Source organism: Vigna radiata, unplaced genomic scaffold (genome assembly GCF_000741045.1).
Source record: "Vigna radiata var. radiata cultivar VC1973A unplaced genomic scaffold, Vradiata_ver6 scaffold_353, whole genome shotgun sequence".
NCBI classification, from domain to species: domain Eukaryota; kingdom Viridiplantae; phylum Streptophyta; class Magnoliopsida; order Fabales; family Fabaceae; genus Vigna; species Vigna radiata.
Genome location: NW_014542184.1, coordinates 214,532 through 232,131, shown reverse-complemented (window position 1 = coordinate 232,131; position 17,600 = coordinate 214,532). Strand labels below are relative to the sequence as shown.

The window sequence follows — 17,600 nt, the reverse complement described above, 5'->3', positions numbered from 1 at the left end:
GGTCCCCAAATATCGACATGTACAAGATCAAAAGCATGAGAGGTATGAGTAATACTATGAGAAAAAGGAAGACGTCTTTGTTTANCANTATGNCAAGCATTGCANTTTTCAGTTCTAAATTCAATGTAACTATACTTTTGTCTCAAAATTTCTAGTCTTTGATCAGACAAATGACCTAACCGATTGTGCCAAATGTTTTTACAATCAGATTTAGCAGGAGTGTGCTTATCTACAGAGTGAGTGAAACGTTGGGTAATGTTGGTGGATCCGCGAAAGATGTACAACCCTCCATTGATCTCAACTGAACCAATCTTGTTGTTTGTTGTCAAATCCTGAATAAAACATGTTCCATTAGTGAAACTGATACATATATTATTATGTGCAACCAATTTAGAGACAAAGATGAGGTTATAACAAAAATATGGAATAAACAAAACATCTTTGAGAATAATATGTTCACTGATTTTAACAATGCCTTTATGTGTAATTTTTTCATAAGAGCTTAAGTGAGTGAGAGAAGAGGAAACATGATCTGTTGCGCCAGAGTCTAGTATCCAAGATATAATACCTTTGCCTTTATGAGAAGTAAGGGTAAAAACGGATTTACCTGTATCAATTGAATAAGATATTACAGAACTGATCTGATTGGTTGGTGAGGCTCCTGTGTCGGTAGAGGGCTTGATAAGGGCCATGAGAGCTTGATACTGCTGTTGTGTTAAGCGGACCTCTCTATCGTTGGCATCTATAGGACCATCATTCTTGGTATCTTGATTTGCAGTCATGAAACTTTTTCCATTGTGGAGTTTATGACCCGAAGGAAACCCATGTTTCCTGTAGCAGACTTCAATGGTATGTCCAGTTTTGCCACAATGGGAACAAATCTTCTTACCAGTAGTATTTTTGTTAGCAGGAAATCCATGTTTCTTGAAGCAAACCGTTTCATTATGACCATTCTTTCCACAATAGGAACAAGTGACAATACCCACAGCAGCAACATGTCTAATTTCTAGCCCATTAAGAAAATTATTGCTCATAACCTATCTTTCTTGCTGTACAACATAGGAAAAGATTTTCGAGATGGGAGGCATATAATCCATTAATAAAACGTGAGACTGAATGTTACCGTATTGTTCATTCAGTCCGCGAAGAAATTGTAGAATCTGATCCTCTTGCTTTCTTTGAGCAATTTTTGAAGTGACTTTGCAAGATCACTTGATTTCACAGGAGCAGGTTGGCTCAGGACGAAAATTGTCGAGCTCATCCCATACTATGCACAACTTGGTAAAATACTCTGTCACAGTTCTTTCCCCTTGTTTTAGAGCGGCGACTTCATTTTGCAACTCAGAAATGCGTAGAAGATCTCCTTGGAAGAATCTTGATTTTAAGTCATCCCATATGTTGTCCATCCAAAGGATGCTGCGGCGTATGTCCGGAGATACAGAGTGTACGAGCCAGGAAACCACCATGTTGTTGCATCTTGTCCATGCGTGATAAGAATCGGCTTCCTTTTGCGGTGGAGTAGTGGTACCATCAATAAACTGAACCTTATTCTTGGCACTCAAGGTTGTGTACATTGATTTGCTCCAAGCATGATAATTGTTGGATTCTAGAAGAGGGGAAACAAGAGAAATTGCGGGGCTTTCGCTTGGATGGAGATACAAGAGATCGGAAGATTGAGTGTGTTCTTCCGTCATCGTGGAATATCCTGTAAAAGAATAGGCAAAAAAGAAGAAAAGAGAAACAAAGAAGAGAAAGAAGAGAGAAAGAAAGAAAAACGAAAAAGGGAAAAAGAAAAATTAGGGTTAGAGGCGCAACAGAGTTCTTCAAAAGAAGAGCTCTGATACCATCATGGAAGAGCTGTGAAGGATGCACCGGTGTGTGAGATTGTGTGTGCCATGATGAACAACCAAGAAGAAGAAAGAAGACTCACAGTGTGCAGAGTCGGCAAGCGGCAAGCGACAAAAGTGCAAAAGTGGAACCTGGAAGAAAGAGATAAGCACGACAAAGAGAAAGATTTTTACAACTCAATTGTATTACGAATGTAAAATCTGTATACATTGTCTTGAAAGTAAAAGGGTACAATACCCTATATATAGGGTGATAGAGGAGTAAGCAAAAAACAATAAAAAAATAATATACAGAGGATTCTAACATATATGTTAATTTTAAATTTAATATATCCATTTATGTAATATATGTTTTTTTTCGTTGTTTTATTTAAGTTTAAGATATTATCTAAGAAATTTAAATTTAAAACTAGAAAAATTTGAAACCATCAAAGAAAATAATTTGAACGTGAGAAAATAGAAACCTTCGAAAGTGATGAAATCAAATGAAATGGTCAATAGAAAGAATAATTTTTAAATCATTTCATAGAGAATAAGAAAAAATAAATAATGTAATTTTCTGTATATTAGAAAGTAAAATCTAAAAAGAACATCTATATATAGCTATACGTAATAAAACATTTTATAATAATTAGATTATTATGAATATTATTACTAATTATCAGTAATATTTATTATTATTTTTATTATAATTAATAATATTATTATAATTAGTAATAATATTTATTATTATAACAAAAATGTCACATTTCTTTAAATTCAAATAGTTTTTCTTCGTAGTATTTTAATTTATTGCAATAGTAAAATTAAAGTAGTGTGTCCGTAACAACTTCACTTTAGTTTTTTCAAATATGGTTTTTTGTTTAATTTTACATCATAAGATGAAAATAGAGCCCACAAAGACAATTTAATTTCCAAACATAGTATACCAATTCTAATATTCTTTTAAATTTTACTTATTTTAATAATTTCAATAAAATTACACTATTTTAGTATAAAAATTAGGATAATGATATTTAGACAACATTTTTTTGACAACATTCTACAATAATATTTATGATTATTATTATTGATTGTGGAGTAATTTTTGACCAATCAACACCTAATCAATGTTCAAATGTTGTAAAAAAGAATATTGTCTAAATACCATTATCCTAAAAATTATAGATAAATTGGAAAATAAGAAAATTAATAAATTCGTTTTTTCTTCACTAATAATTTTTATTTAATTGGCTTATTTATTTGAGGGTTTGGTTCTAATTAATTTATTCACAAATTGAATATCTTTTGGGAAGGAAAGGACCCAGCCTCCTTCAGCACCACCATTAACATACCGCTATATATCCTTCCACAGACCAGAAATTTTGTTGCTTTTTGCGTATCTTTCACTTTTACTCCCACTTTTCTCTCTTCAAATCGAACATAAACCATAGGAACGCAACCCTACGCAAAAGCCACACCCAATTCTCTCTTAGTTTTTGGCAAAAAAGAAGAAGAAGCACTTGGGAACAGTTTCGGTTGTTGTTCTGATATCCTTCAACGATTATTGCAGCATCTTCCGGCACGCAGAGTGAGTGAGTGTCATTATTCTTCAATTTATTGCTCCCAATGAAACGTGGGTACCCGGAATCTCCTTCGACCTCGGTAGGTCCACCTCAATCCAAAGCTAGGCATGATCCTCAAGGTAAATATTTTAATGTTTTGGCACTAGCCCATTCGTTCTTTCATCTTTATTTCACCGTTTTGAAAGGTTTGTGGATCTGGGGTTGATTGGGTTTGAGACTGTAGGTTGGTTGAATTTCCAAGTGGAGAATGGGGTTAAAGGAAAATTTTGTGGCTTTTGTATTGGGTTTGGTCTGAAATACGGAGTTAACAATTGACAATTGAACGAAGTTAAAGGTGGACCCTAGTTTTGAAATATTAGGTTGCAGTTTGGGAATTGTGGTTAAAAGTAGAGTTTTTTCTGGTTGTTAACTGCATATTGCTCAAACAAAGTTGCTTGCATGTTTGATAGAAGCAATATTGCAATGGACTTGCTCAATTAAATACAAATGAACTTCTCAGTAATTTGTGGTGCGAAGTTTCATTGTAAGAAGAGTTTGTATGATTCAATCATGGCCGTTAGAGGATTTGTTTCCACTTTTTGGAAGGTTCTGGAACTTAGTTCACAACTACAATCGCGGCCGCATTAGCTGCTAACAATTTTCTATAATATCAAGAATCACGATGAATATGCAAACGTGATTGCAGATGCTTTTATTTTAACAGGTTTATATGGGGTTGTGGTTCTAGTGTTAATTATCATTTAATGCGTTGTGTTTAGGTGGTGCAAATTTTCTTGAGGATGAAAGCACGAAGATTTTTGCTCGGAAAGTAGCTGATCATTACAGTGCAAGGTCCAACCAGACTTTGGAAGAACGGGAGGCCAGTCCAATAATTCATTTGAAGAAACTCAATAACTGGGTATGTTTTGTGTTCTGTAATATATCATGTGTTACCCACAGATTACTACATGATTGCAGATTAATTTCTGTCATTTAACAGATTAAGAGCGTTTTAATTCAGCTTTATGCTCGTCGAGGAGATGCAGTACTTGATCTAGCCTGTGGCAAGGTGTTAATGGGTTTTCAGTTGTTGTTTAAATGCCACTAGTCATTCCCAGTTTCTTAGCCACGCATTCTTTTTTGTTTCATGAATGTTTATCAGGGTGGTGATCTTATCAAATGGGACAAGGCCAAAGTTGGATATTATGTTGGTATTGACATTGCCGAAGGTTCGGTGAGTATTATCCTGCACTGGTTTTCTGATCATGCTTCCATATTGAATTCCACCAAATCTTATCATTTATAGGGATGAATTAGGGGTACACTCTTGCAAATTAAACACCAATATTTTCATTTTCGTAGTGTATCCAATACCAATACTGTCTAACATGGTTGTCAATAGTGTGGTATATTGGAGCTGTAGTGGATTGGATTGGTGGCTCTTTCTCTTGCTATAGTGGCGCTGCCATGATATAGGCATCAAAAACCCATTTTTTTAATGTATTCCGTTACATTTTTTCTTCTTCCTTTAGATTTCCCAATTCACATTCTACTAGTTTTATCTCTTTATTATGTTCTTTTAATTTTAATTTCACCTCCATCTTTCATTTCTTTTAATCTCATCACCATTTTCTTTTATTGCTCAAAGATTGGTGGTAATTGTGTATTAAACTTGTCACGTATTATTTATCATGAATTTCTTTAATTTTGGTTTTCTTTTTTCTAGTGTTGTCATGTGTAGTATAAATTTTGAAGTTTGTGTTATACTATTTAAAATAAAGTCATCCTGCCCCTTGACATAACACTTTCAGAGTTTACCACTGCCATCTGAGATTTATAACTACGCTCTCAAATACTATATTAGTATGTATCTACGATGTATCCAAAGAAATAAAGTTATGAAAAACTGTAGCCAAATATGAGATATAGAAGCTTGAATAAGAAACGGAGAAGTATTGTCTTTTGATGAACCAAAAATGGAAGCTGTGCTCTTTATGGATGATGCTCAAGAAGGTGGTGTGAGATTGATATTATTCCCATTTCTTTCATTCATAGACAAAAGCTATTCATTGTAGTTTGGAGATCAAGAGCTCATAAGCCACACATCAAAACTTCCTAATGTAGTCCACTAGTTGGGCCTTGCATTTAGATCCTAAGGTCATCCCTTTGCTAGTGGTAGTAAATTTGTCGTTTTGGTTATGTATTTCCCCAACTTTAGTTGATCACTTATTATTATATTTTATTGTTCAAATCCATGCCCATTACGTGGTGAAACACTGTGTATACCTTAGCTTGTCAAACTATTTGTTATTATGATTTATGTGTCCTCACTATTTTCTCATTGAATTCAACAATATTTCCAGATCAAAGACTGTCGAACACGATACAATGGTGATGCTGACCATCATCAGCGACGTAAAAAGTTTACATTTCCAGCTCGCCTTATATGTGGAGATTGTTATGAGGTGATTATCATTTCTATGCTTTTAAAATAAATTCTATGATTTTTTATTGGTAACTTCATTAGATCCCCAAAGTAAGATTTAACTTACTAAAGTTTTGATTTGTACTCCACATTTCATGTCTTTTTATTTGTGTTAAAAATGGTGACAAAACCAAAAGGAAGTGTGAACAACCTTGGCAGGTCTATTATAGATGAAGAAAAACTTAAAAGGGGGATTGTAATTAGTTGTAACTGGGTAGTTATTATGCGGTTTGCTGCTGTTTTCTAAGGAGAGTATCTCTTTTGGGGTAATTTTGTTTACCCGGTGTGTGTTTTGTGAATACAAACTCTTTCTATTACTTTGTTTTTGTAGCAGAGTTGGTGTTGTGTTAGGATTTTGGTTTCTTGGTTCCTAACAATTGATCTGACCTGCTGGATTTGATCATGATGGAGAATTGAGTGGGAACTTTAGAGAGATTAGTTAGTGAGCAAGAACTGACATCGGCAGAACTAAAGGCAAATCTTGAATATATCAAGAAGTTACTCTTGAGACAGTAATCAGAAAAATCATGTGGAAGAGGATAATTTAGTGAATCTGATTGATCAATCCTCTGAAGAAGAAAAGGTTAGTGAGTCAAAGTAGTAAATACCAAGCATCTTCTCCCATGGGTTTGCTGCAGCCTTTGCCCATTCCAAATTCAAGCTAAGTTAGAATGGATTTCATTATAGGACTCCCAAAATTAAAAGGATTTGATGTGGTTCTAGTGGTGGTGGACAAATTAAGAATATATGGACTTTTTATTATAATCAAACAAGCATATTTTGAAGAAATGATTAGTGAGGATTTTGTTAAGGAGATCATACATTTATGAGGTACTTTTGGAAAGGATTACTTAGGTTACAAAGTACAACTTTAAACACAACTATAATAAATAGAGATGACAACATGGTAGGTGCAGGTTTCACTATCCTCATCCATCTCTATCTGTAAAGAAAAAATCTATCTCCTTCTCCTTCCCAGTCGGGTAATTAGTATACCTGCTGGACTTGTGTTTGTTCTCGACCCCTTATTGTTCCAAATATTAATTCAATATTTTTTTACAAAAAATTTAAAAATCACAGCAAACTAAATATGATATTATTGAGGATTCATTTTCAGTGTCAAATATCAAAAAAAGAAATTATAATTGTGTAAATATCAAATCAAAGTACCTTATAATAATTGGATAAAGGTTAAATAATTTTAGAAAAGAGAGAAAATGATAAAATGTGTCGATTTGATGAAATTAAGGATTGCAGTTTTTCAAATGCAATACATAATTTGAATGAAATCAGACCCAGAAAAAAATGTGTAATCAAGGTTGTGATGAGGGGTAAAATACTTAGGAGATTTAAATAAACTTGGTGGATAACAAACATGTTGAACAATCGAGAGAATGATTTGTTTAGTGAAACAAAGGTTCTTCAAATAAAACAAAACTAGGGTCGAAAGAAATAAGAGAATATAAATTTTTTAATGTTACTCATAAAATAAGGGTTTATGCAATTGAACATTTGAATTTGAGAGTCAAACATTCTCATGTGAAAAAAATAAACAATAAATGAAAATATTAAAAAGGAGTAGTAATCAAATGTGTCCTAGAAACTATTTTATTCAACGAAACTGAGGTTTGTGTTTTTGAAATACAATACACCTCTTGGATGAAACTACACACAAAGGGAAAAATATGTAATCAATAAGAGGAAAAATTCCTTGGGGATCTAAATGAACTTTGTGAATTTTGAACAGATTGAATAGTCGAAAGAGAATAGTGAATATAAGTTTTTTTAGGTTAAATAATAAACTAGGGTGTTTTAGGAATGAGGACGGGGACAGGGCAGCTATGTAAATGGCCATTTCCGTCCCTAAATCCAATTTAAAAAATTCAGTATTACTGATATTCATACTTGTGTCCAGACAATGCAGAGATTCCTTATCAAAATTGGGACGAGTTTGGAAAGTACCTGTGTGGATAGGTTTATTTGCTTTCTCTAATTGCAAATCAAATGGAATTCAATGGTCAATTCAAATAGAATAGTGGAAACCTATTTGAGTTTTTTTTGTTCATAACAGCGTAGAGGTTGGGTAGAATTCATTGCATGGGCTGAGTATTGGTATAATAATACTTAACAAGGTGCTGCAAACACTGCACTCCATAGAGGTAGTTTTTGAAAGACCTTAGACTAGTAGTTAGATATTATGAACCTTATTTTGTTCTTCAGCACATTGGAGCAGTCACCTTGAATTTGCAACTACCTGAGCAGGCTCAGATTCACCTTGTGTTCCATGTTTCTGAACTTAATAAAGTTGCTGGGAACCATCTAGTGGAATCAGAACTGCCAGCAGAGTTACAGGGGTAGTTCAACAATTTTCAGCCTATTCAAACATTGGATAATTGAACAATGAATGAGAATGAGAGGAAGGGTGTATTTAGTTTCACTATTTCAGCCTTGAGGACAATATTGATTCAAAGGAAGGGTGTAGTATTAGAAATGGAGACAGGACCAGAATGAAGAGGAACAACTTTTACCGATCTATTAATGAAGAGGAAAAAGTAAAAGGGGCTAAATTGTAATGTGCTGTATCTGGGTAGTTTGTCTGCGGTTTGACCTAATAAATAGGCTGTCTGTTGTAGTGGAGTTTTTTCAGCTTATCTTTTAGGTTGATGTACAGAGATTTTCGAGAATGAAAAGAAGAGTTCACTTTTTGGGTGTAATTTTGTTAACCCTAGTGTCATTTGTGAAGGAATCCAAACTCTCTGTTACTTTGTTTTGATAGCAGCGTAGGTGGTGTTAGGATTTGTAGGTTCCTAACAATTCTTAATGGTTTTAGGAACAAATTAAAGAGGGAATGAAAGGAGGGGGGAGAAATTTGTAAATAGACGGATATTCACAAGGTTTTGATAAATGATCTACTTCTACGATTGCCACAATCATATTTCATCACAGTTATCTTCGCATCAACTTCATTTGTCCACTGTTTTTTGCAATATCAAGGATTATGACCAAACGACAATAGCAACCACAATTTAAAATCAGATTCCTTCCCTCAAAGTCAAACTAAACAAAGTTTAAGCAGAATATTTTGATCTGTTAATTATGTCTTGTCAGTAGCCTTTTTTTTTTTTTCTTATCTTATTTTGTTTTGTTTTTGTTCTATCTGCAAAAGTATTCAGCAGCATACTATAATTCAAATTCAATGGGTTCAGAACCCAGTTATATTTTGTCTGATTTTTAGATTGTAAAGTACCATGTCTTCCGCATTAGTTGATTAGTTGTTTACTGAATTGCCTAGGTACATAGGAATCTGATAGAATAGTTATTAATCAAGTAGATTAAATTTTTAGAGTTGAAAGTTTTTTTATTTTTCTTTTCTTTTTTTTTTTAATGAAACGAAAAAGCAAACAACTTCATATGTCTGTTATAAAAAAATAATACCTTTGTTTCAGTTTTATAAATAAAAGACTTGATAACATCTGTAAGTTGTTTTGATTTTATGTTTTCAGTTTTCTATTGCTTGTGTTCTTTCTTATATCATTTCGTCTTCTTTTCCCACTTCTATTTTTTTAAAGATTATCTTTTGAAAATTCTTATACATCATAAAAGAGTTTTCAAAAACTAAAAGACAAAACACAATTAAACACACTAAATTTTCCTCAGAGAAAGTGATATTGTGATCTTCAACTTCAATACCAAGTTCTGAATCTTGTTTAGATGTTGAAAGAAGGTCTCGTTTTTCATATCATTTCCAATTGCAGGTTCGCTTGGACAAAGTTCTTGCGGATGATGCTCCTTTTGATATTTGTAGTTGCCAGGTAAATGATACTCTTAAAACACAACTATATACTCTTATGATTTCTTTTATTGCATTTAAAAATATTTATTTGGAATCTAATTTTGTTCTTGCAATGCCCTTGTTTTACTGCAGTTTCTCTGATACAAAAATAAAAATGTAATTAAGTTATGCATCAACCGTTGTTTATATTCTTGATTACTGCTCCCTTTTTCTTTTAATAAGCAAAACCACCATACTGTTTTGTCAGTAGAAGCGACATCACCATACCATTTATTACTACATTGTCTCAATAAATTATGAACTTCTTTACATCTTGAGAGTGAATGCTGGATTTAGTCTCATAAACATTTTAAATATGCAGTTTGCATTGCATTACTCATGGTCTACAGAAGCTCGTGCCCGGCAAGCATTAGCTAATGTGTCAGCTTTACTTCGCCCAGGAGGCATTTTCATTGGAACTATGCCTGATGCCAATGTGATTGTCAAGAAGCTTAGAGAAGGTTTTTCTTGCATGTTCAATTATTATTATTCTTTTAAAATAAATTTAGTAGTTAATGAAGTCCTTTGACATGCTTTGTCTCGTGACTGACCTCATGCGAAATAAGAAATCATAACTGTTATTTTAAAAAAGTTGATAGAAATTAATAACATTTTATTAAAACAGTTCACGTTGACTTGTTGGTATTTTAATGTTTGTGTTAATAGTTTTAATTAAAACAATAGTATGTGTAGGAATTTGGTCCTTTGTCATTTAAAATGTCTCAATGCATATAGAAATCTTCATCCTTTGACATGTTTATGTTATTAACAAGGCAGAAACGATCATTTCACCAGTAGAGTTTTGCACTTCTGGGGTTTCTTCTCTGCTTGCGAAATTTCCTATTTGGAATTGAAGTACTAAATTATTTTGAGTGACATGTGCTTCACCAATAACACGCTTTGATCCTTTGCTGCATATAAGTGGGGGATTTTGTTGGGTATGGCAGATCTATTTCCTCATTCCTGATTGAAGATGCTATTTTCACTGTGATTTGCAGCTGAAGGATTAACTTTCGGTAACAGTGTCTATTGGGTGCGTTTTGATGAAGAATTTTCTGATAAGGTAAGTTTGTCCTCCTGATCTTTGCGCCATCTTTCATTTTTTAAGGCCAGAAACCTCTATAATTATGGAAATGATTTTGTGAATTCTACTTACTTGAAATTCTCCTCCTTATGTGATTCAGAAATTTAAATCTTCCAGCCCCTTTGGAATAAAGTATACATTCCATTTGGAGGTATAATTTCTTTCTAATCTTCCTTTTCTGAATATCAAATAGCTGTTTTCTCATCACACAATTTGGTTTGCAGTTTCCTTGTCAAATTACAATGCGATATATGACTTTGTGCATGCATAAATGGAGAACCTTTGTGTAACAACTATTATGATTTTATCATTCAAAGACCATGTCTCTTATTTAGTTCACTTGAAAATTTCCATAGTTTTAATTTCTATCCGGCCATTTAAGACATAATGTCTTGTTTCAGGATGCTGTTGATTGTCCTGAATGGATTGTTCCCTTCCACATATTCAAGTCGTTAGCTGAAGAGGTATGTAGCACACTGTCTGTGATACTCTGCCAAAGAACACTGTCTGACTTGTTTACGTAGGCTACTTATTTAAACTTAACATTTACAGTATGACTTTGAGCTTGTTTTCGCAAAGAACTCGCACGAATTTGTGCATGAGTATATGAAAAAACCGGAATTTGTGGAGCTCATGCGAAGACTAGGTGCATTGGGAGATGGAAACCAAGATAATAGTAAGCCTTTGTGCCTACTGTTTTCCATTTCAATTTCCATTTAACTTCATGGAACAGTGCGTTTCCCAGTCTCTTTTGTGTGAAATCGTATTTTTAGGTGTTGTGGTTCGTGGGAATCCTAGTAATCTAGTACTTGTGCATACTTCTATATCAGGTACACTCTCAGCTGATGAATGGGAGGCAGCATATTTATACATGTCATTTGTATTGAGAAAGGTAAGTAACAAGCACTTCAGTTGGCTCTTAAAAAGAAAAACTTCAATCCTTCTTTATCTTCGAGAAAGGAAGTGTGATAAATAAGATAGGATAGAAATACCAAATTTTCATACTCTGTTTAAGATTAGAAATAAGAAGTAAGAAGAAAAAAGTTATAGTAAAAAGAATATTTTTTGTTAAATTTATTTAGTTTTAATTAGTATAAGAGTTTTTATATAATTTATTTATATATTTATTTTCACTCTCTTCTATTCATCCAAAGAAATGGTAAAAAAATTTCTTATTTCTTTATTTTTATCCGCTTAAATAATACATCCTCTCCACATTACTTCTGGTATCCTTTTTATTGTTTTCTTATGGAAGCCAAGTATTAAAATGTACTCCTAAGAATGCAAATTATGTCAAAGGCTCGAAATTAATTTATCTATAGCGTTCTTGTTTGGTTTGAACAAAATTGCCTTAAGTGAAAGATCAGATATTTGTGGTTTATACGTAAAAAAACGATAAACTACAAGTAGGTGATCTGGGAGTTCTAAAAATTTGCATGTTGATAATATTTGGCTTTTTGATTCCTAAATTTTTGTTGACTCTTAGCCCTTGTAAAATTCTTGATTTACGTTTTGGTCCCTTTTTTCTTGCAGGCTTTTTAGGAAATGTTAAAGATGTTTTTCATCTTCAAACTATTTTTAAAAATTGTTCCTTATATAAACTAAATCAAACTATATATTTATTTTGTTCTTGCATTTTATGAAAATAATGAAAAACATTGTCTCCATCAAACGGCATGGAGGTTATATTATATTGTGAAGAATTTTGTCTATCACATGAAAACATTCCATGTGGAGTTTGCTAAGAGAATGTTTTACATTCTTTAATAAAGTGTAAAGATGAAATAGGTATATAATATATTTTAGGGACGAAATGCAATTTTTTAAATAGTTTATGAAGGATAAAGATATTTAACCCTTTTATTAGTATATATGTTGTTTTTGTTTCTTTAGTATTATTGTAATATTGTTCAAAGGGACTAATTCAAAAGGAAAAACAAATTATAAGGAGTAAAATTAAAAAATATAGATATAATAGGACTAAAAGAAAATAAGATTATATTTTAGGATAAAAACATTTAAAGGAAAACTGGTATTAGAGAGAAAGCTGAAATGGTGGTTATTGATGTAATGACACAGCGAGGTCAACCTGACAAAAGCCAACAGGGTAGCAGAAGGGATCGTGGGTCCATGCACATTGCAGAGGAAGACATCATGTACATTACTGATAACTGAACAAACTACAACCTGTTTCTCAAATTTCTAGCATGGAATGGATTAGGGCATGAAGATGCCATTACTTTTGATCTCACAATCTTGACCTCTAGCAACCTTTTTGCTGCTTGAATTTTTGTAGGGTGCACTAAAATTTGTACCTCCAAATATGTATTAGCTTCTGGTTCTGGATTAGACATGTGGCAGTTTATTTTAGCAAACTCCCTCACTAATATATTCTTCCCTGTTACAGCAGATGAGACTATCAGTCAATATGAAAAACGATCCATATTTAGAATTTCAAATTTTCAAGAAATTTATAATGTATAGAAATTGGTTTTTCTTCATTTTCTAGGGAAGATTATGTTAAATATAAAACTTGTTTTGAGTCATCTCAGTTTGATGCTGAATTTTGTCTAATCTTTTCTTGTCTTAAATTGTTAGTGTTTTTTTTTTTCATCAGCATTGTTATACTTAATTACGACAGAGTTGTGAGAAACCTATGAGAATATGAAAGGACCATGGTAGTCTGGTCTGTGGATCTACAGAATTATATCAGCTTACTTAATCAGTCTTTTGAAATTCAAGTTTTAAAATTTTGTTTGATTCTACTCTATTTTCTAGTCTTAACATTTAAGATATTCTAAACAGATCTATTTATAATATATAAATTTTAAGCTACAAAATTATAGTGTCAGGTCAATATATTATTTGTGACATTTTTACTAACAGATCAATGTCTCAATAATTATAACTTTTTGACAAAAATAAAATTATGGTTTATAATATATTGCACTTCTACCAAAATAATTTTCTCATAGTTATACCCAGATTAACCCAGAACTCTGGTTTTGTTTCTGTACTTCTGTTTGTTTGCATGGTGATATAGGAATTTAATAAAAAGACACGTGGTCAACGTGGCAATTAATACTTTAATTACATTCTGTTCTATGTTAGAAGGTAGTAGAATTTGTTATGTTTTTTAGGATTTTCAAATAAATAATCTTTTAAGATGAAGAGGAGAGGAGGGACACGATTCTTATCACAGCAAAATAACTTTTTTCTTCTCAAATTTTTCTTGTTTGGATTTAGGTTTGAATTCCTAATATTTTCTATTCTTAGACTTCCTTTATCACATGGTATTCCTATTCTCTTCTCTACCTGTTTCTTTTTTAGTCCTTGATATATTTTAGAGCATTTTTCAATCAAGTATTAAGGCTTGAATAAATTTTTAGTTATTTTGGTTAAAAAAAAAATCGAAAACAATAGTATACTCTCTCCAAGTACATTAGTATTATTACTTTCGTGAGAACTACATGAATTACTGGTTGTTATATATGATTACATTCTAAAATAACATATGTATCCTTTACTATGCCAATTCTTATTCATTTTTTTTTTTCATTTTATAAGTTCGTACTATAAGGTCAACTAGAAAAGCATAACATTTTTGTTTTCTTTTAAGAGATGAAATTTTGTTTGGTGATCGAAAGAGTATGAAAATAATTTTTTGACGTACTTTGTGCTTAATTTGTTAATAAACAATATTTACTTATTTTATCTTCTTTAAGTATTTTTTAACAATTTCTTTATTTAGTTTTTATAAATATAAGAAAAAGAAATGATTTATATTTTTTATTTTTTTATTGGTATACTAACATTTTAAAACCCTTGATTGGAAAGATAAGAAGAAAGTTAAAACATGAAATACAAAAATTGTAAGACTCCTACTTTAAAGTTACATTACCATTTATCGCTTTACTAAATACCTTGCATCTTTGTAAAGTTATATTCATATTCATATTACCATCCATAACTGGGTCAAACACTTTGACAACCGACCACAACTTGGCCAACCCAAAAAATCGCTCTAACTTCACCCAGAATAACCCAACAATGTATAGAAGCATGGTAGCAACCAATTACTGATCAATACCAAAATAAAACATCATGATAACAATATATGAAGCATGAAAATCAACTATAGACACACATGCACCTCACACATACATACTGAGACAACTCGACATTGTCTTTAATCATATAATAGTTTTCATAAAAAAAACATGGACCAAACATTTATCAACATTGTATTACACATGCATAACCTAACAACCCTATAGCACAAGTTATACTAACCCCATAACATCCTAACATAACCCAATACCACCTTTACACAACTTGGTGGAAAATAATAATCGAATAAAATCATATAATACATAAAATCATGTCTTATGTTCATGCAACACGTAAAAACCTAAATCCCTAGAAATCATTCGTAATAAATTACTCATTCAAGAATGAATATAAATCAACAAAACACATCCAACACAATGTCATTTCGGATGAAACAAGCACAACAACTGTAAGTAGATTTTGTAAGAAAAGAAAGGCCTTATATCTCAAGCCAAAGGGCGGGGGGTGAATTGGATTAGCCCTTTTTTCAAATTTTTATGAGTTATTGGCTTCTTGAAATCAATAAACAAAGAATAATGAATCAATAGGTAGAGAAAAAGTAGAGAAAGATTAACAAACAAACAATTTATACTAGTTCGGCTATCACAAGCCTACATCTAATCCTCCTTCAACAACTTTAGTTGATCCACTATAATTATTGAGTATACAAGAATACAATGACAACCCTCAATTGCACTCTTTTCACCACTCAAAATAAAAATAGCAATACAAGAGATGAATACACTCAATCTCGTACAAACACAAGAGCAATCCCAACTCCCAAACCTAGTTATCCTCGGACAAGTATTCAATGTCACAAATGGATGAAGAACCTAATCAAAGTAAACTCCCAAAGTGCTAATTTATCAAAAATTATGAAGTCCAAAGTTGTCTCGAATGAGATCTTGATGTGTAATCACCAAATGAAGCTTAGACTCTCCAAAAACGATTCTTGAGATCACCTGTAATCAAAGCTCAACAAAACTATTAGATTTGAAAATTAAAAAGTTATTGAAACAAGTTTCAAGTCACATATATATAGGATTTTCAAATCCTATAGTAGAATAATCGATTACGTTAATTGCATAATCTATTAAGCTTTTGCCTCTGATTTAACAAATTACCCTAAGTGTGTAATCGATTATTTCATGACTTATGCCTATGACTTCTTTTTTTCATAGTCTTAACAGATTAGGATAAGTGTGTAATGAATTACACTTATGCTCTCTGTTTTAATCGATTATCAAACTTGTGTAATCGATTATATTAACACTTAACCATATTAACCATCCATTTGCCATCCTTAACAGATTATCTCACTTATATAATAGATTATGACTTGGTCTTTGTTTTAACAGATTATGTACTTTGTATAACAAATTATAACAGAATGATTAGCATTTATTTAGTTTTCTAAGTGTTCCGGTTAAATTTAATAAATTATACAACTAATTTAATAGATGTTGAGATTGTTGACAACACAATATTTATATCACTCTGATTTTTTATGATGACAACACATTGCTTAATAACACACATATGTTGTTGTTGTGTTACATGTTCTTATGCTAAATGTTTGATATATTTGTTGAACATGTTTATGTGCTGTATTGCTATGTTAATGCATACATATTGAGCTTGTAATTGTTACACCATTTCTGGATGCATTGCACATGTTTTAATGCACGAAAACCACAAGCACTTCTATGAACTTATAACTATGTGACAAAGCTGCAGTTATGTCGACTCCATCATTAATTGATTTGACTATGCTAAAGCCTTTGTACAGATGTTGAGAATCAATGCTTTGTGAGGTTTTGAGAAGAAAAGAATTTCAAAATGATCTTACTTGTCGAAGTTGACTATGTGCGCTACATATTTGACTGCATTAGTTCTTTGATTTGAAATTTTGTAATGCTCTTGTACTCTAACGGCTATATTTTCAAAAGTTAGTTGGGCATTGAATAGTAAGTCAACTGTATTAAATGAGATTTTATTTATTTTGAATGAATGCTACTAGTTTTCCTGAATTGTTATAACTGTCATAACTCAGTCGACTGTATTAGTAGCTTATTCGACTCAGAGAATGTCTGTTAAAACAGAAATCTATAAATTGGCTGAACACGAAGATGTTCAGGGACTTTTGATGATCTAAGAATTTCATTTCTGTTTCAGATTGATATCTCTGATTTTATAGCTCCAAGAATTCTCCAAGAAGACAGTGGTGATCTTTCTTGAAAGAGATTCAAAGGGAGACTGACTGCACACACATTGCTTGATCACATTCTGCACAGTAAAGGTATTTCTGGTTGATCAAGATTTTGGCTTGACATCCTTTAAGATTGTTGCATTGGACCTGTTGTGATTACAGGGGATAGACTCGTGAAGTCTTGTTCACTATGAGGATTGTTCAAAGTGGTGTTTGGCAGATTGCAGGAGAGGGGACATCTTGCTGCAAGTATTGTTGTGTTTGCTTCCTATAGTTTGGTTAAGGGTTAGAGAGGAGATTTATATTTTTGACGTGGAAGTCTTCTATAAATTCCTTGTTGTAAAAACCGCAACCATTATAGTGCATTTGCTTCCTGAGTTGGAAGGACACTGGATGTAGAAATTGTTGGTCGAACCATTATAAAAACCAATGTTTGATTTTCTCTATCCTTGCACTTTTACTTACATACGACTTTAGTATTTGCACCGT

The 17,600-nt window shown here is 32.2% G+C and overlaps 1 protein-coding gene across 3 annotated transcripts; it reads left to right on the top strand.

Moving 5' to 3' along the window:
* Window positions 1-3,120: 3,120 nt before the first annotated feature.
* On the top strand, window positions 3,121-13,338 carry LOC106779169 (mRNA cap guanine-N7 methyltransferase 1). Of its 3 annotated transcripts, none has more exons than XR_002666329.1 (13): window positions 3,121-3,531; window positions 4,171-4,310; window positions 4,392-4,460; window positions 4,554-4,625; window positions 5,755-5,856; window positions 9,632-9,688; window positions 10,031-10,169; window positions 10,707-10,771; window positions 10,893-10,943; window positions 11,194-11,256; window positions 11,345-11,524; window positions 11,623-11,684; window positions 12,872-12,935. XR_002666329.1 is itself a non-coding variant. In XM_014667226.2 (13 exons), exons 1-13 carry the CDS (start codon window positions 3,456-3,458, stop codon window positions 12,965-12,967), a joined length of 1,095 nt encoding a protein of 364 aa, XP_014522712.1. In that variant the 5' UTR covers window positions 3,121-3,455; the 3' UTR covers window positions 12,968-13,338. The 3 variants fall into 3 exon arrangements, 2 of the variants coding, with proteins under 2 accessions (XP_014522712.1, XP_014522711.1); XM_014667226.2 differs by having other exon boundaries at window positions 4,413-4,460; window positions 11,345-11,468; window positions 12,872-13,338; XM_014667225.2 differs by having other exon boundaries at window positions 3,122-3,531; window positions 11,345-11,468; window positions 12,872-13,338.
* The last annotated feature ends 4,262 nt before the right edge of the window (window positions 13,339-17,600 follow it).

Excerpts from the sequence above, each read along its gene's own strand:
- LOC106779169 (XM_014667225.2), top strand. The coding sequence starts at position 3,456 with ATGAAACGTGGGTACCCGGAATCTCCTTCGACCTCGGTAGGTCCACCT. Across the intron at positions 4,311-4,391 it reads TGAAGAAACTCAATAACTGG|ATTAAGAGCGTTTTAATTCA; the intron begins GTATGTTTTGTG and ends GTCATTTAACAG. Across the intron at positions 4,461-4,553 it reads TTGATCTAGCCTGTGGCAAG|GGTGGTGATCTTATCAAATG; the intron begins GTGTTAATGGGT and ends AATGTTTATCAG.